Source organism: Vairimorpha necatrix, chromosome 3 (assembly GCF_036630325.1).
Source record: "Vairimorpha necatrix chromosome 3, complete sequence".
Taxonomy (NCBI): domain Eukaryota; kingdom Fungi; phylum Microsporidia; family Nosematidae; genus Vairimorpha; species Vairimorpha necatrix.
In genome coordinates, this window is record NC_088818.1 from 362,415 (window position 1) to 377,616 (window position 15,202).

The window sequence follows — 15,202 nt, forward strand, 5'->3', positions numbered from 1 at the left end:
AATATTTCTTTATTAAAAAACAATAAAAGCATGCAAATATGTTTTGAATTTTGTCTGTACGATATGCCTTTTTAACTTTCAACGCACTTATTTGAATTATATTCATATTATATTATCTTTAGTTTTCCAATATTCATTTTTATAATTAACTTGATATTTTTGTTCGTTTAAACACGTTGTTTGCATTTCACACTTATATGTGAGACGGGAAATTTACTATTTAGGCTAGCGTTCCCCACTTTGCATGCGTACATTTTTTCGTTCTCTTACTCAAAAAAAAATTTTGTGTAATTAGTTGGGAATTAAGTTGTTAATTTTATAACTAAAGCACAACAATTGTTAGGTTGACGACTTTGTTTTTACAAAAAAAAAAATAAAGAATAAAAATAAGATTTCACTTAGTTTGTTACGTATAATATGCTTATTTGTTACGGAAAAAAATTTGTCTCTTCTATTTTTTGTTTATTACAAAAGTAGGTGAGCTGGCCTAAACTAGAAATTTTTAAAAATGATTTTTTTACAGCTTGTTAGATGGGGGGTTTGACATATTTATATATAAAATATATCAAAAAAAACCTCAATATGCTATTAGTGTTTAAAATATTATTTGACGCGAGTAAAAATTAAATTTGTACTCAAAAATATGTTTTTTGTAATTTTTTAGTTAAAGTGGTTAGTAATTTTTGTCTCCTCCTTGTTCCTATTCAGTTGAAAAAATTTTAGGGGTAAATTTTTCCTAAACGGTTATCTCGCTAATATGATGAGGTATGTAAGTGTCCAATCTTCTGTTGTATAAACTTCGAAGTCAATTTTACATTGCTTTATCATATTATAATCGTTATTTATGTTCGATTATCTTAAATCTTTAGTTTTCTTTAACTCCAAATATTGGATATTTTAAAGGAAACTTTTTATATTATTTATAATTGTTTACTTTGCTTTTCTATTATTTCAAGTCTACCTATCCTCAAAACAGGTATGTTTTTTTTTTATTTTTTCTTTCTGTTTGTAATTTTACCCTTATGAAGAAAAAGACAGAACTTATTATAGCTGTTACTCTCGTCACTGCTCTTACATGTTTTTTATACACAAAATATTACAGAAAGAAAAAAACAGATTTCCCATCTCTAAAAAAAGCCGCCGACAAATATTTCCTCAATAAAGACTACAATAATGCCATTTTCCTCTACACCAAATGTTTATTTATGATCAATGATCATGAAGTTATCCACAGACTTGGTCTATGTTACTATAAATTATTTAAATATGAAGAAGCCTTAGACCAGTTGAAAATTAAGACTAATAATTTGGATATATTGAAATTGAGAACAGAGTGTTACAATAAGTTGGGAATGAAGAAAGAGTATTTGATGGATTATGCGCTTTATGAGTCGTTGATTAAAGATGAGAAGATGCAGGAGAAGATAATGCAGAATATTAAAGAGATTTGTGAGAATGAAGCACATGTTTATATTAATGAAGAAGGGATAGATGTTAATAAAGAAGAAGTTATTAAAGGACTAGTGTCTATAGAAAATATAGATAAATACTATGATCAAATAGAGAACCAAAATAAAACAGAAATTAATAATACTGAAGAGCAAGACAGTAATGAAATAGTATTTGAAGATAAAGAGCCTGATGACGAAAAAGAGGTCAAGAATCTACTAAAGAGCATAATTTTATTTCATAAAGGCAAGAAAGAAGAAGCCCTTTCTTTATTAGAATCTTCTACATATAAATATGCCATCCTCGTCCGGGCTTACTTCCTCACTCTTCTTAACCAGGAAGTTTCCTTTACTTTACCCCTGGATGACAAATTGACCACCCTTTATTTACATTCCAAGATTTATAAAGACAAATCCGACACTTTCCTCACTAAAGCTTTACAAAATGCGACAGACTTGCCAATCTCCAAAAAGGACTTTTTATATGTCGACCTTCTTATTTTTTATATTTCCAAAAAAGATACCACCAAAATCCTCGATCTCATCGACGAAGTCTCTTCTTCCCTCACCAGTCCTTTGGTAGACCTAATTGGCGAATATTATCTTAAGACTGGCGACCATTCCAAGCTTATGAGTTTATTGCCTTCTCATTCTGATACACCTGGTAAGTTATTATTAATGGGCTTGTATTATCTGAGTATTAATAACAAGAAAGAAGCTATTAATATTTTATACAGTTGTATTTCTCAATATTCCTCGTATTTTAAAGCGTATCTTTATTTAGGTAATATTTTGATAAATGATGATTTAGAAGAGAGTAGAAGATTGTTTAATAAAGGAGTGAGGTATAGCAGTAATTATGATGAAGTATATATAATTAAGCAGTCGTTGTTGTTAATAGAAGTACATGAGTATATTAAAGAGCAACATACATTAGCGAACAATAAAAATGAACATTAAATTAAAGCTGCATCTTTAAAATATTCTATTTTAGTAAGATTTTTAACTATAAAGTAATATCAGATCCCTTTAAGGAAGGCATTTCAACATTTTATCAAAGAGAGGCAACAAATTAAATACTAATAATATTGAAAAATGCAATATGAATTTCATGCACTTCTTTTTACCATATTATTAATTATATCCTCTTAATAAATTTCGACTTAATTTTTTCATTTTTTTACTATTTTGGAATGTATAATATGTGTTTAATTGTCCTATATCTGACAAATGTTTAAAATCTTCTTATCATGATAAGTAATTACTGTCTTTTTTTTGCACTTCAATTTTGGGATTCAAATTATTATTCTTCATCTAGTTCTTTTTTCTTCCCCTTATTTTCCCAATGATCAAACTTTTATTAGCTGGTAAGTGAATTTTTCTTTTTTTAATTTTTTAGGTTGCGGCGGCACAGGCGTAGAAATCTTAAAACTTTTACCACTCTCAAAATATGATATAACCATCGTAGACAAGGACACTGTAGACCTTTCAAATCTCAACAGACTCTTCCCGTTTACTCTTAAAGACATAGGCCTCCATAAATCTTTTTTATTATCTAAAATCTACAATATTAAATATTTTGTTCAAGATATTCTCACTTTTGAGAATATTGATGAATATGATTTAATCATCGTTGCCTTAGACAACGTGCCCAGTAGAATGCACTTGAATTATTTGTATAAGATGAAGAATAAAGGAATATTAATAGATTGTGGAGTTAGTAGATACAATTGTCATGTGTTTAAAAGTACGCCTACTTCTTTTTGTCTGTATTGTGTTAGTGAGATGTATGAAGAAGAAAAGGGTGACGTGTCTTGTAGTAGAGAAATAAGGGAGATTATGCCGTCAGTTTGTTTTATAAATTCTATATGCGCATCTTTAGTGTTTTTGATGATAGAAGATGAGGTCAATAATTTTTATATTTACAATGGGAGAGATGGGGTTTATTTATGCAAAATGAATTTAAAAAGAAATAAGAAATGTATTTTATGTAATGCATAAACTAAATAAAGTTTAGTTTAATTATATTTAATAGAGTTTAGTTTAATTCTTATTACATTCGTCTATCCACTCACTGTAAATGTCTATGGGATTTGTCAAATTATTCGCTTCACATCTAAATTGTGCATTACAGATCGTACAAAGGGCATGCCCTTTAGACTGGTTTTTTAGTACTTTACACTGTACAACTGCGTCTTGGTTGCATTTAGGACAGGCAAATCTCTTCTCTATTTTCTGGACTCTTTTATTCCTTTTTACTTTTGTTCTTCTGACTTTCTTCCTTCCCATTTGGGGAGGAAGAAAAATGAAAACAAATTACAAAAGACCATTTACTAATTATAATAACAGATATTATCATAATATCTGTTATTATAATATTATGATTTTTCTATCCCTTGTTTTTTTTATGAAGTTTTCTAGTCTCGTTTTCAGAGAAGATGGTCGTCTCCCTGACGAACTCAGAAGATTGATTTTCCTCAATGAATCCCCTTACATTTCCCTAAGACAAGGGAATTCTCATGTCAGAGTCCAAATTGATGGCCCCAAGGAGGGCTCCAAGATATTTTTCAATATCTCAGGAGACAGAAGATACCCCGAGTTAAACTCAATATTCAGTAAGATATTATTACTAGATACTCAATTAGACATAAATATAGAAGTAATAGAAGAAGATGGGAGTATTCTGAGTACTATAGTGAACTGTATAGTACTAAGTATGTGTCATAGTAATATACCCTTAGTAGACTTCCCTTGTAGTGTAACATACTCGAAAATAGGAGTAGATTTGTCAGGACAAGAAGAAGGAAGCGGGAAAGTCATGGCAGTGTATTTGATGAATAGTATGAAGATAGTGTACTATAAAATAGAAGGGAAGATGGATATAGAGAAGATAGAGAGAGTGGATGAGATGGGGAGAGAAGCAGTCAAGAAAGTATACAAAATATTAAGAGACGAATTATTAAACCAATAAAGTCTATTTAATATCTGAACTAATTTATAAATAAACTTTTTATGGCTTAGACTTATCATAAAATAAACATGATAGGTAGAAGATTATTACTAAGCAACATAAGCACTGTATCTTGAACACTAAATAAAAGATATTTAACCCTAAGAAATTAAGGAGGGACATATTACTAAAATCTTCTCATATTTAAAATACTAAATATAGAATAATGTTAAGGATAATTGTAAATATGTTCCCCTGCGCTAAATTTAGATCTGAGTGATGTATTTATCTCTACTACTTGGCTCTCAAAATAAAAGTGCATTTTTATGTTAACTGAATATGAACAACCAATCATTTTCGCATCTTACTATCCCTTCTAGTACTGGTCTTTACGGCACTTTCTCCCCTGTTAAAATACTAAAAGCCTATAAGATTATTCTTTACACATGTTCCCAACAATGGAACCGGATTTTATTCGTCTATCTCATTCTTCAACTACACAGTTTCTTTTTTATTTCGTTTTTTAAATCTCTTAGGGTTTTTTTACACTGGTGGTTCAACTATCTTGCCACGATAGCTTAAATGTATATAGTGAGATTACTCCTACACTCAATCTGCACATCTCTTATGACAGATCTTAATTTTTATCATACTGTTTCTTCATAGCTACTCTACGTCTTCACCTATTCGGGGATTCGACTGATGCAAGTCATTACCTTCTCTTCTGTTAGACAACAAACTATCCCTATAATTCATTACTGCATTTTTTAGGTCTCATGTCTCGACGGAACTTACAACCTCTTCTTTTGTTTATGTTCGATCATTTTTATTTATGTGTTAAGATATCTTTAAGTTAAGAGTTGGATTTATAAATATATATTCTCATTTGTTTTGTTTATGTTCGATCATTTTTTTTCTATGTGTTAAAAATAATTGTAAGTTAAAGTTTAAATCTATATATAGATTCTCACAAATGTAAATATAAATATAGTATTTATTTCCATGCAGTAGAAACAGAAAAGAAACATAAATACGACTTGCTCGCAAATCATGTGGCTTCTCTCTACAAATACAAACCGAAAATTATTCCTTATGTGATGACGTGGGATAAAATAGTAACTAATTTTCACCGTACGCATATCAAAGTGCTCAGATTAGAACCTAGAACGGAAGCATATATACAGTCAAGAGTCCTTAAAATGACTTTAGAAAGCCTAACTATGTCAGCCAGACATGGGCTTGATACAGATCAGGAAGGGGTCTTCGAGAGCCCAATGTTTGAATCTCAGAAGGAAGTCCTAGAACTCCCAGATGAGACTGTAAGCGTATCTTGTGAAAAGTAATTAAAAACCGAATATTATACCCAAATAAATTATATATACTCATTTGTTTTGTTTGAGTTCGATCATTTTTTTTCTATGTGTTAAAAATAAGTATAAGTTAAGATGTAAATGTAAAATATAAATATAGTATTACATCATAATTGTAATTTATGTTCTCATAAATCTATTTTACTTATGATGGGCCTCCCATGCGCACATATAAAAGGGTGTGCACACTTCTTCATTTCATTTAAAAGATATTCTATAAATATCTCATCAAGTACATCTCCAAATTTCACTGCCTTTCTACACGCCCTGCTCTTCCTCGTCTTCTCATTCCCTGTAAATCTCTCGTACAAGATCCTCTCATGTAGTCCATGCTGGTCAATAAAATAAATCTCATTATTAATATTCAGAATAATAAACTCATTATTAAATTTACCTACTAGTTTAATATTTGATAAATCTATCTCTTTAAATATTCTCTTTCTTAAATATTTACAAGTACTATATAATAATAAATTACTAGAGTAATTGTTAGAAATATGAATGCTAAAAAGTCTCTTAAGTAAACCTTTTATAGTCACACCATATTTCATATTTATATTTGTGTCTGTTATAGTGTGTCTATGATCTTTTATGTCGTATTTTATATATTTCTTATGACTCATTAATATCTCATAAATCTCAATATCGGACTGGAATATAATGAAAGATATTCTGAGATGAGAAAGAATCTCCTCGTATTTGGAGACAGAGATGGGCGAGTGACAATATAAAAAGTCATTTTCTATTTTTATATTAGTAGGGAAATTAAAAATGGCCAAGAGACCATCGAAATATTCCATTTATGCGAGAAAAAAATTTGAGACATTTAAGATATATAGAAAAAACTATTATAAGAAGATGATAGATCGCAGTTTATATTCTACTACATCATTTATAAAATATTTTATATATGAGATAGTACTCATTTACAGAGGAAAATTCTTAAATATTAAATTATTTATTATTAGTATTAATTATGCATGATTTTGTTGCATTGGATTAGACACGGAATGTTTTAATATTTCATTGAGCAGATTCATATCTCTTATAATATTAGGATTTCCTCTGTTAGTATCACTAATGAAAGTAGGCTTAATTATAACTTCCCTCTTCTTTGGTACTACTAGTAGTACTTTGACCTTTTCTTTCTCTTTACTTTGTTCTATTTTATAAAATGACTCAGTGTAAAAGAAAATGAATGCTAGTAGAGACAGAGAAAAGATTAAAACTAATAAAACTTTACAGTGCATAAAAACATATAAAAAAGATATTTAAATATTGTAAGTGAAACAAGTATCAGAGTAAAACATGTAAGAAGTGAAGATCTAAAAAAACATGAGTAAAAATTTATACAACAAATTTATCTACTATTAAAAAATTATAATAATTTATATTTGATAAATTTTAATCCTTGTTAGTCCAGTGGTTAGGATATCGGTCTTTCACACCGGGGGCCCGGGTTCGATTCCCGGACGAGGAAATTTTTGCATTTCATTTTTAGGGGTTAAATTGTGTAGGTTAAGATCTAACAGGATAAAATTTATTTAAAAGTTGGACTTCGGAATTTAAAAATTGCTCGTAGCAAGCTTAAACAAAAGCAACTACTTCGAACAAGAGATTCGCTCGTTCTTCTTTCAGAGGTCTTCTCGATAAAAAATTGTTTAAATTTTATCAACTTCGATTATCTTCTTTCTGTCTTGTTAAAATATTTTCATGACATGTCATGTTTTAATGTGTATTTCGGTTTTGACATGACGTTTTTTCAATAATTTATAATAAATAAACCCATGTTTTGTATCATTCATTGCACATCATTCCCTCTCTTTTATGTGTTATTAATATTTTTGTAGACTTCGTCATTGAGTATTCTTATTTTTTATACTTTCCCTTTTTAGATTATTATTTTTCTTGCCCCTATTTCATGGTCAAAACATATTTAAATACTTTTCTACAAGATTATTATGGCTTTGAAGTTGGAATATTCTGTCTATCATTTCTTTTCTGTTTAATTCCTAAAGCTATTAAATCAGTAAATCGTCTTACTAAAATATTCCCTATCTTGACTTTGTCTTCTGCTGGATTTCTACTTGCTGTATTACTCTTGGATTTTATACCTCATATGTTTCCACATGAGCATCATAATCACTCTCATGAAAAACACGAGCACCACTCTCATGGGGATATTAATACTACGGTGGGGATGATTTGTGCTGGTCTTTCATTGCTCTGTCTAATTGCTATAGACCAGTGTGTAATAAAACATGATCACTGTGAAGATAATCAAGAACACGATCATCATGAACACAATCACAATGAAGAAAGTATAAAACATAGTCACACAGACGAAGAACATAAACTCTGTATGGAAAATATAAACATTAACACCAATGAAGCAGCAAATACCCCCTTAAAACAAGATATAGGATGTTGTAACACAGAAATGCTACAAAAAACCGAGTCAAAAACCAAAGCCCTCATTTATATCGCAAGTATCTCAATCCACTCATTCTTCGAAGGACTGGCTATAAAACCAAGAGACTTGGGCTCCTATGAATTGGGCATTGTCCTCCATAAAATATTAGAATCATTCGCCATAGGAATGACATTGTTCAATTCTGCCTTCTCTTTTCCTGTATGTTTATTAATGAATGCTTTCTACTCTATTTTGACTCCCATAGGAATGGTCATCTCTAGAAATGCGGCAGGAAATATTTACAAGATATTTGATGTCCCTATAAATTTCATATTTAATGGACTGGCCTTGGGTTCACTTATATTTATCGTATTCTTGGAAATGATACCAGGCGCATTTCATAAGAAAGGAAATAAAGCATATAAAATGTTAGGACTCATCTTAGGATTTGTTCTATCTTCTATTCTTATCGTGATGACACCTCATGAGCATTAATAAAATATTACTTTTACCTTTATATTGTATCTTGTCTTTATTGTAGATACTGTCTTTCTTTTTATAAAGTTCTGGTCTTTCTTTAGAGGATAGGTATCAAACTTCCAGTATCAATCAGCAAGACTGATGATTATTATTGGGAGACTAATACTAATCCAATAAATCTACGATGCAGCAAGCTCCGCCGTGCCCATAGGGCTTTAAGGCATTAATTCATTGGTATCTGTATTATTTAATTTTATCATATATACGTGCTTTGATATATTAATTACTCTTCTCGTATGCTATATTAACATTATAGCACATGTTTATAATCCGGTTTTTTATCATTGATAATTCTATTTATTTCTTTTATTAGGTCTCCTTTTGATTCAATCAATTCATAAACTATTTCATTAATTTCATCTTGTTCTAACTTCTTAGATGTTAGAAATCCCAAAAGAAATTGTAAAATATTAATGTTCTCACTGAATCTTGTAATCATATCCGTATATGCTTGATCTTTATACTTAATGTGTTTATCTCTAATTTGTATTATTTCTTGTATTCTCTTGTTTTTATCAGATTCCCTTTTAAATAATTCTAAATCATCTGTCTCATATAAGAAATCAGACTCTTCTCGACTATTTTCACTTTCCACTTCTTTATTCATTTCCTTATTTAATTGATCATTTTCTATCAATGTGAAACATTTTTTATCTTCATTACTGGCATATAATTCCTTTTCATTTTTCTTGTTTTCTTTTTTCCCATTTTTATTTTTCTCATTTTCATTTTTCCCATTTTCATTTTTTTTGTTCATGCTAAATTTATGGATAAAGTTTTTTTTTTATATTTTTTTTTCTAAAATTTGTTTGTTTAATATTTTATAATACAAACAAATTCCCGATATATTTATAACTTAATTTTTTATCCAAAGATGGGTGTACCAATATTATTTTCATGGTTAAATCAAAAGCATCCCAATTGTATCAGGAAATCTCCTCCTAAACATGTTGATGTTGTTTATATTGATTTAAATGCTCTAATACACAATTGTTACAATTCAAATCTCCGATCTTTAGACGAGATTTACATTGACATGCTTGATAGACTAAAAAATGCTATAGACAATATTATAGAGAAAACTAGACCTACTAAAATATTGTATATAGCAGTAGATGGTGTAGCACCTGCTGCTAAATTGGCGCACCAACGAAGCAGGAGATACAAAGCGGCCTGTGAAAAAATTGACAATTTGGAAGCTGAAGAAGAAGCACTCAATTTAGAGGAGGAATTATTGGCCTGTGATGTTTTTAAAGGGAATGGGTTTGATTCTAATGCTATTACACCCGGCACGAGTCTCATGGAATATTTGCATAATGGCATAAATGAAATGCTCTTGTACTGTCTCAGTGCAGACCCGAAGTATAAAAATTTAAAAGTTATTTACTCAAGCTACTTGGTCCCAGGAGAAGGAGAACAGAAGATCATGGCTTTTTTAAGGAAATATCATGAAAGCCATCCTTCTGACACTCACTTGCTTTACAGTCCTGACGGAGATATAATTTTCTTGGGTGTTGGGCTGTATGACGTAGATCTCTTTATTATGAGAGAAGATACTTTTAATAATCCAAATAAAAAAGTAGTGTGTAACATTTGTACAAAAATGGGCCACACTGATTACCAGTGTAATAAGCCCAGTTCTCTTCTTTACACATACATAGATATTCCCGAGTTTAGATCTACTCTCATCAAGGGATTTAATCTTAATCGACAATATGATAAACGAAGAATGCTTGTAGATTGGGTCTTCATATGTTTCCTAATTGGAAATGACTTCCTTCCTGGTCTTCCTTGCGTGGATATAAAAATTTCTTCAATTGAGTCGCTTACAAATTTATTGTGTAAAAATTTTATAAATTGTAACGAATATTTAACTACTAACGACAAAATGATCAATTTTCATGTGCTAGAAAACTTTTTTATTGCTCTTAGTAACTTAGAAGACAGTTACTACGTAGTAAAAACAAGAATGCTTAATAGATTCTGCGACACTGGTAGAGAAGAAATACCCTTACAAACTAAACAAGGAAAAATGAAGTATTACGCCAGTAAACTCAATGCTCATAATCAAACAGAGATAGACAATGTCTCTATGGAATATATTACTGGTATGATATGGATTTATAATTATTATATAAACGGGCGCACCAACTGGGACTGGGTTTACCCTTTTCATTTCGCACCTTTTACAAGTGACTTAGTAAAAGTAGTTAGGGCGAGATATCACTTGAAATTGGGCGTGCCTTTGTGCCCATTCGAACAATTAATGGTCGTCATACCCCCGCAGAGTAAAAATCTCGTACCAGAAAAATTACACCATATTTATGAAAAATTTTCGCAATTTTATCCAGTAAATATTCAGTCAGACATGTTTGACAAATATTTATCATGGACTAGCGTCGTTTTACTACCTCATTTAAACTCACAACTAGTATTAACTGAAGTAAAAAAAATTTTAAATGAAATTAGTGCACCTGAACTTAGTAAAAATGCTCAAGAATCCGATCTCCTTTATACTTCTGATAAAGATTCTGTAATCAATTTACAGAAATTATATTTTAACCTAAAACCCGTTACAAAATATTTTTTATATAAAATGGTTATTTCAGTATACCCATATTATAAAGCGAAATATACAGGGAATGAACTTGTTTTTAATAATAAGAAATTTACTAACAAGGCAACGATTGTAAGATTTGATTCTTTACAATAAAACTTTTATTCTTATCTAATTTATATTAAAAATTCCTTTTTTAAATGATCTAGTACTTATAAACAAATTTTCTATGCTATTATATTTATTATTGGTTTTCAGTTTTAAAAATATCCATACGCACAATTTGAATTTTTCATTAAATTTGCTTTATTATTTTTTAGCAAGTCTTTACTTTTAAAAAATATTCAGTGCACACATCTCTTAAATTGAAAATTTATATTTAACAATAAGGCTTCAGTTGAAGATTTTAACTTTTAACAATGAGATGTAATTGTAAAAAATATAATTGAAATCCATTTATTACACTATTAATTCGTGTAGAATTCTCTGAAAAATTTTTTTTTTTCCAGTAAATTTCTTTGTCATAAAAATTTTTAAGATTTGATACATATGGTAAAACTTTACTTTAAAAAAATTATTGTGCATTCTTAAACTGTAAAATTCCTCTACACAACAATATATTTATTTTTCAAAAAAATATTTTATATTACTTTTTAACTCTTCAACCTTTTTTCTATTAAAATTTCCATTTTTGATTTTATAATCATGTTTAAATACTGGCGAATAAACCCATCTTAATGTAGCAGGCCAAGTATATGTATCTAATCTTTTTACAATATCTTCCTTCTCTGCATATTTCAAAATTATATCTTTTTGTATTCTCAATTTATACAACCTTTCTTTACATTGTGTCAATAACAAATTAAATATTTTTAGCTTCTTTTTGCCTTTTTTTATATTTGTGTTTTTTGTGTATTCTTGTTTTATATTTTTTTCTATGTTGTGTCCATCAAATTCTAATATATTAAAAACCACTTCATTGAGACAATTGAAAGCGTATACGCCTTCGATTATGATAACATTAAAGCCGGGATTTTTTACATATGATATGTCTTTTACTAAGCCATTTGGCCTTTTATAGATTGTTATATAAGTTTTTTCTTCTATTAATGAGTTTATTACATTGTAAATATTGGACCAATTTAACATATTTGGATTATCATAATCTACAGAAAAATCGTCCTTAGAATTGTTGTTGTAAGGAAAATCATAGAAATCATCTAATGATAAAAGAAAAGGTTTAATATTTTTAGGAGAGCTATCATTGCAGCAATTGATATTTTTTAATATGTAAAAAATGTCTTGAGACAGAGTTGTCTTGCCCGCCGCAGTAGGTCCTTGTACAACTATAAAATACATAATATTTTTTTCATATTTGACACCAAATGTTTTTTCTAATGATTCTTTACATGGCAGATGATGTGTCTTATGATTCGACATACTTATCATCGATAAATGAAATTTAAACAATTTATTTACCAATAAAATTAAAGAGGTTGTATTTTAATTTAATTATGTGCAATTAGGAGAATGTATTTAAATAGTAGATTATCTTAATTCCTTTTTGTCGTGTAGAAATTGTGTAAAGTAAGCACTTGCATGTGGTACTCTTATTTTCTATTATTTAAAAATCAATAATTTGCAGCCTACATTTTAAAATTGCGAAAAAACTTTGATGTTTTATGTTATCAAAATTCTGCTATAACCTCAAAGCAAAATAATAAACCGTATATCAAATTAATTTACATGAAAACTTTAGATGATTTTTAGATCTGTACCAAATGGAGAAAAGGGAGAAATGAGCAAATCAAAAGCGAATAATAGTTTTATTGTCTAAAAAAAATAAAGAAAAAAGATATAGACGAAGCCTTCCCAAAAAAAAATTTTTTAAAAAATAATTTTTTTTAATATGGAAATATCATAAATAAATTCTAAAGTTGAATATTGGGACAGAGGCAGATTGAGGATTTAACGTCGAAACTTAAAAAAATAAGCAGCGAATTGCCAACAAAAAACTTAAGTTCCCAAATAAGTTTGTAATATAAAAAATTTATTTATTTATGTAATATAAATCGAGAACTTCGTATTTGACTTAAAAAATTATCAAGAATTTTTTTAATTTGTAAATTCTATAAATTCATAGTCTTCGTCTTCCAAATCAACTACTAAAACTTTGTTTGTTTTTTTAAAATTAGGTATTGAAATTACACGGCAGCCAGAGACTTCATCTTTTTCAAATATAAATTCTTCACAATTAGGAATAATAAAAAAATCTATAAACTTATCAATAAGAAAAACTTCTTCTTTATTATATGGAGAAATTACTAAGGTATCGGGACCATTAGGACAAAGAAGTCTACAATCTAATATTCCTCTTACAACTTTAAGAATATTGTTTTTATTAAATTCTTGTAAGTGTGCATGTGTTTCGTCTATTGCTTTTTCATTTAAGTGCATTCGATATCCGTCAGCCTCAGTTTGTAAATTTTTGATGTCTTGATTTAAATATTTCAATAAATCTTTGATAATTTCATGAGACGTGACAGACAATGTTTTGTTATGAAAATCAAAGATACATGGATTACTGTAAGAAATAATTGATTTTTTAAATAAATTTTTATGTACTGGAAGCAATGGGTAAGAAAGACAACCGAAGTCAGAATATTCTGGTATTATTGTAATGTTTATATTAGAACTTTCTATACATTTTTTAAAAATTTCAAAATCGTCTAAAAATAAGTTTCCTATAAGAAAAAGTTCTTTGATTTCTTGCATAAGCAAGAAATCTGTGATAACTTTAAAAGAAGTTAAATTGTTATTATTTTTAGAAATTTCTAACCCCGACAAAAAGGCCACTTTATTATTTTTTTCGTTTTTTATATTTTTATTTTCTTTAATATTTTTGTCAGGAAAAATAAAATTTTCGACTTCAAATTTGTTACTTTTCATAATTCCAACAAAACCAAGAATCATTCCTGTACATAAAAAATTATCATTGTTTTTGCTTATAACTATTTCTATTCTTCCAGTTTCATCTTCTACAAAATATTTCACGTCATTTGAAATGTAAGTCGATCTCTTAAATTCCAATTTCTTTTCGTTTGTATTTAACCTATCAAATATTGTAGTCTTTAAGTCACTGGAAATAAATAATATTCCTTTAATAAGACATTTTCCAGATTGAATGTTAATATCATGAATTCTATTACATATGTCTATGGGCTCTGATGTATTAATGAGAGATCTCAATGTATTTAATCTTATTTTATATGTGGCATTGTATTGCTTTGTAAAGTCTTGAAAAAAATCTGGCATTTGGGGTTCACATAAATAAAATTATTGAAAATTTAAGAAGCAAAAAAATATCATGCAAGTATGAGGCAGGGAGAAACCTTACATATGAATCAAAGAACACGGATTTTGTGTTCTATCCAAATAATATTATGACATTCTATTTACTTATCTTACTTCAATGATTTTGCTCTGTAGTGACTCCTGCCGTGCAAATATTAATTCGGTTACAATAAAATTCGTCATGTTCATCATCATAGTTCTTCAGGAAAGATATACAATAGATATAATCGTTGTGCAATAGTAGATTAATTACGGAGCGGCAACATCGCATAAAAATGAACGCCCACTATAATCTGCATTTGAAAATAGTCTTTACTGCCATATTTTGCCATGCATTCAACATGTTGTGGATAATTTGTCATATCAAAATCAACAAATGTTTGAAGAATTATTTTGATATTTTCCTCAAGACTATTGTTTTACTTCGTCAAATTTTACAAGTTCTTTTTAATTACTTAAAAAATTGTACGTACATCGTTTTTTACCTTTTGTTTTTTTTTGTAAGTTTTATAATGATATAGCTGCTTAGTTCGGGTCTCAAGCTATTTTTAAAAAATACTATTTTTTTGC

General features: G+C 28.7%; 10 protein-coding genes and 1 non-coding gene across 11 annotated transcripts; 6 read left to right on the forward strand and 5 right to left on the reverse strand.

Moving 5' to 3' along the window:
- Positions 1-1,022: 1,022 nt before the first annotated feature.
- Positions 1,023-2,408, forward strand: VNE69_03101 (mitochondrial import receptor subunit (Tom70); the record flags this gene model as incomplete). Its single annotated transcript, XM_065472953.1, has 1 exon — positions 1,023-2,408. The coding sequence occupies one exon, from the start codon at positions 1,023-1,025 to the stop codon at positions 2,406-2,408; it is 1,386 nt and encodes a 461-aa protein (XP_065329025.1).
- A 385-nt stretch (positions 2,409-2,793) lies between these two features.
- On the forward strand, positions 2,794-3,449 carry VNE69_03102 (NEDD8-activating enzyme E1 catalytic subunit (UBA3); the record flags this gene model as incomplete). The annotated part of the gene is made up of 2 exons (XM_065472954.1): positions 2,794-2,815; positions 2,863-3,449. 2 exons carry the CDS (start codon positions 2,794-2,796, stop codon positions 3,447-3,449), a joined length of 609 nt encoding a protein of 202 aa, XP_065329026.1.
- Positions 3,450-3,491: 42 nt separating this feature from the next.
- VNE69_03103 (transcription elongation factor 1 (ELOF1)) lies at positions 3,492-3,737 on the reverse strand (the record flags this gene model as incomplete). The annotated part of the gene is made up of 1 exon (XM_065472955.1): positions 3,492-3,737. The coding sequence occupies one exon, from the start codon at positions 3,735-3,737 to the stop codon at positions 3,492-3,494; it is 246 nt and encodes an 81-aa protein (XP_065329027.1).
- A 118-nt stretch (positions 3,738-3,855) lies between these two features.
- On the forward strand, positions 3,856-4,419 carry VNE69_03104 (exosome complex component RRP41 (SKI6); the record flags this gene model as incomplete). The annotated part of the gene is made up of 1 exon (XM_065472956.1): positions 3,856-4,419. One exon carries the CDS (start codon positions 3,856-3,858, stop codon positions 4,417-4,419), a length of 564 nt encoding a protein of 187 aa, XP_065329028.1.
- Positions 4,420-5,896: 1,477 nt separating this feature from the next.
- On the reverse strand, positions 5,897-6,568 carry VNE69_03105 (DNA mismatch repair protein mutl (MUTL); the record flags this gene model as incomplete). The annotated part of the gene is made up of 1 exon (XM_065472957.1): positions 5,897-6,568. The coding sequence occupies one exon, from the start codon at positions 6,566-6,568 to the stop codon at positions 5,897-5,899; it is 672 nt and encodes a 223-aa protein (XP_065329029.1).
- A 608-nt stretch (positions 6,569-7,176) lies between these two features.
- On the forward strand, positions 7,177-7,248 carry VNE69_03902. The gene has a single exon. It is a non-coding gene; the product is annotated as a tRNA-Glu (tRNA).
- Positions 7,249-7,689: 441 nt separating this feature from the next.
- Positions 7,690-8,676, forward strand: VNE69_03106 (ZIP zinc transporter; the record flags this gene model as incomplete). Its single annotated transcript, XM_065472958.1, has 2 exons — positions 7,690-8,089; positions 8,186-8,676. 2 exons carry the CDS (start codon positions 7,690-7,692, stop codon positions 8,674-8,676), a joined length of 891 nt encoding a protein of 296 aa, XP_065329030.1.
- Positions 8,677-8,971: 295 nt separating this feature from the next.
- On the reverse strand, positions 8,972-9,478 carry VNE69_03107 (uncharacterized protein; the record flags this gene model as incomplete). The annotated part of the gene is made up of 1 exon (XM_065472959.1): positions 8,972-9,478. The coding sequence occupies one exon, from the start codon at positions 9,476-9,478 to the stop codon at positions 8,972-8,974; it is 507 nt and encodes a 168-aa protein (XP_065329031.1).
- Positions 9,479-9,595: 117 nt separating this feature from the next.
- On the forward strand, positions 9,596-11,434 carry VNE69_03108 (5'-3' exoribonuclease; the record flags this gene model as incomplete). The annotated part of the gene is made up of 1 exon (XM_065472960.1): positions 9,596-11,434. The coding sequence occupies one exon, from the start codon at positions 9,596-9,598 to the stop codon at positions 11,432-11,434; it is 1,839 nt and encodes a 612-aa protein (XP_065329032.1).
- A 465-nt stretch (positions 11,435-11,899) lies between these two features.
- Positions 11,900-12,727, reverse strand: VNE69_03109 (uridine kinase; the record flags this gene model as incomplete). Its single annotated transcript, XM_065472961.1, has 1 exon — positions 11,900-12,727. One exon carries the CDS (start codon positions 12,725-12,727, stop codon positions 11,900-11,902), a length of 828 nt encoding a protein of 275 aa, XP_065329033.1.
- A 666-nt stretch (positions 12,728-13,393) lies between these two features.
- VNE69_03110 (DNA polymerase delta small subunit (DPOD2)) lies at positions 13,394-14,593 on the reverse strand (the record flags this gene model as incomplete). The annotated part of the gene is made up of 1 exon (XM_065472962.1): positions 13,394-14,593. The coding sequence occupies one exon, from the start codon at positions 14,591-14,593 to the stop codon at positions 13,394-13,396; it is 1,200 nt and encodes a 399-aa protein (XP_065329034.1).
- Positions 14,594-15,202: the final 609 nt, after the last annotated feature.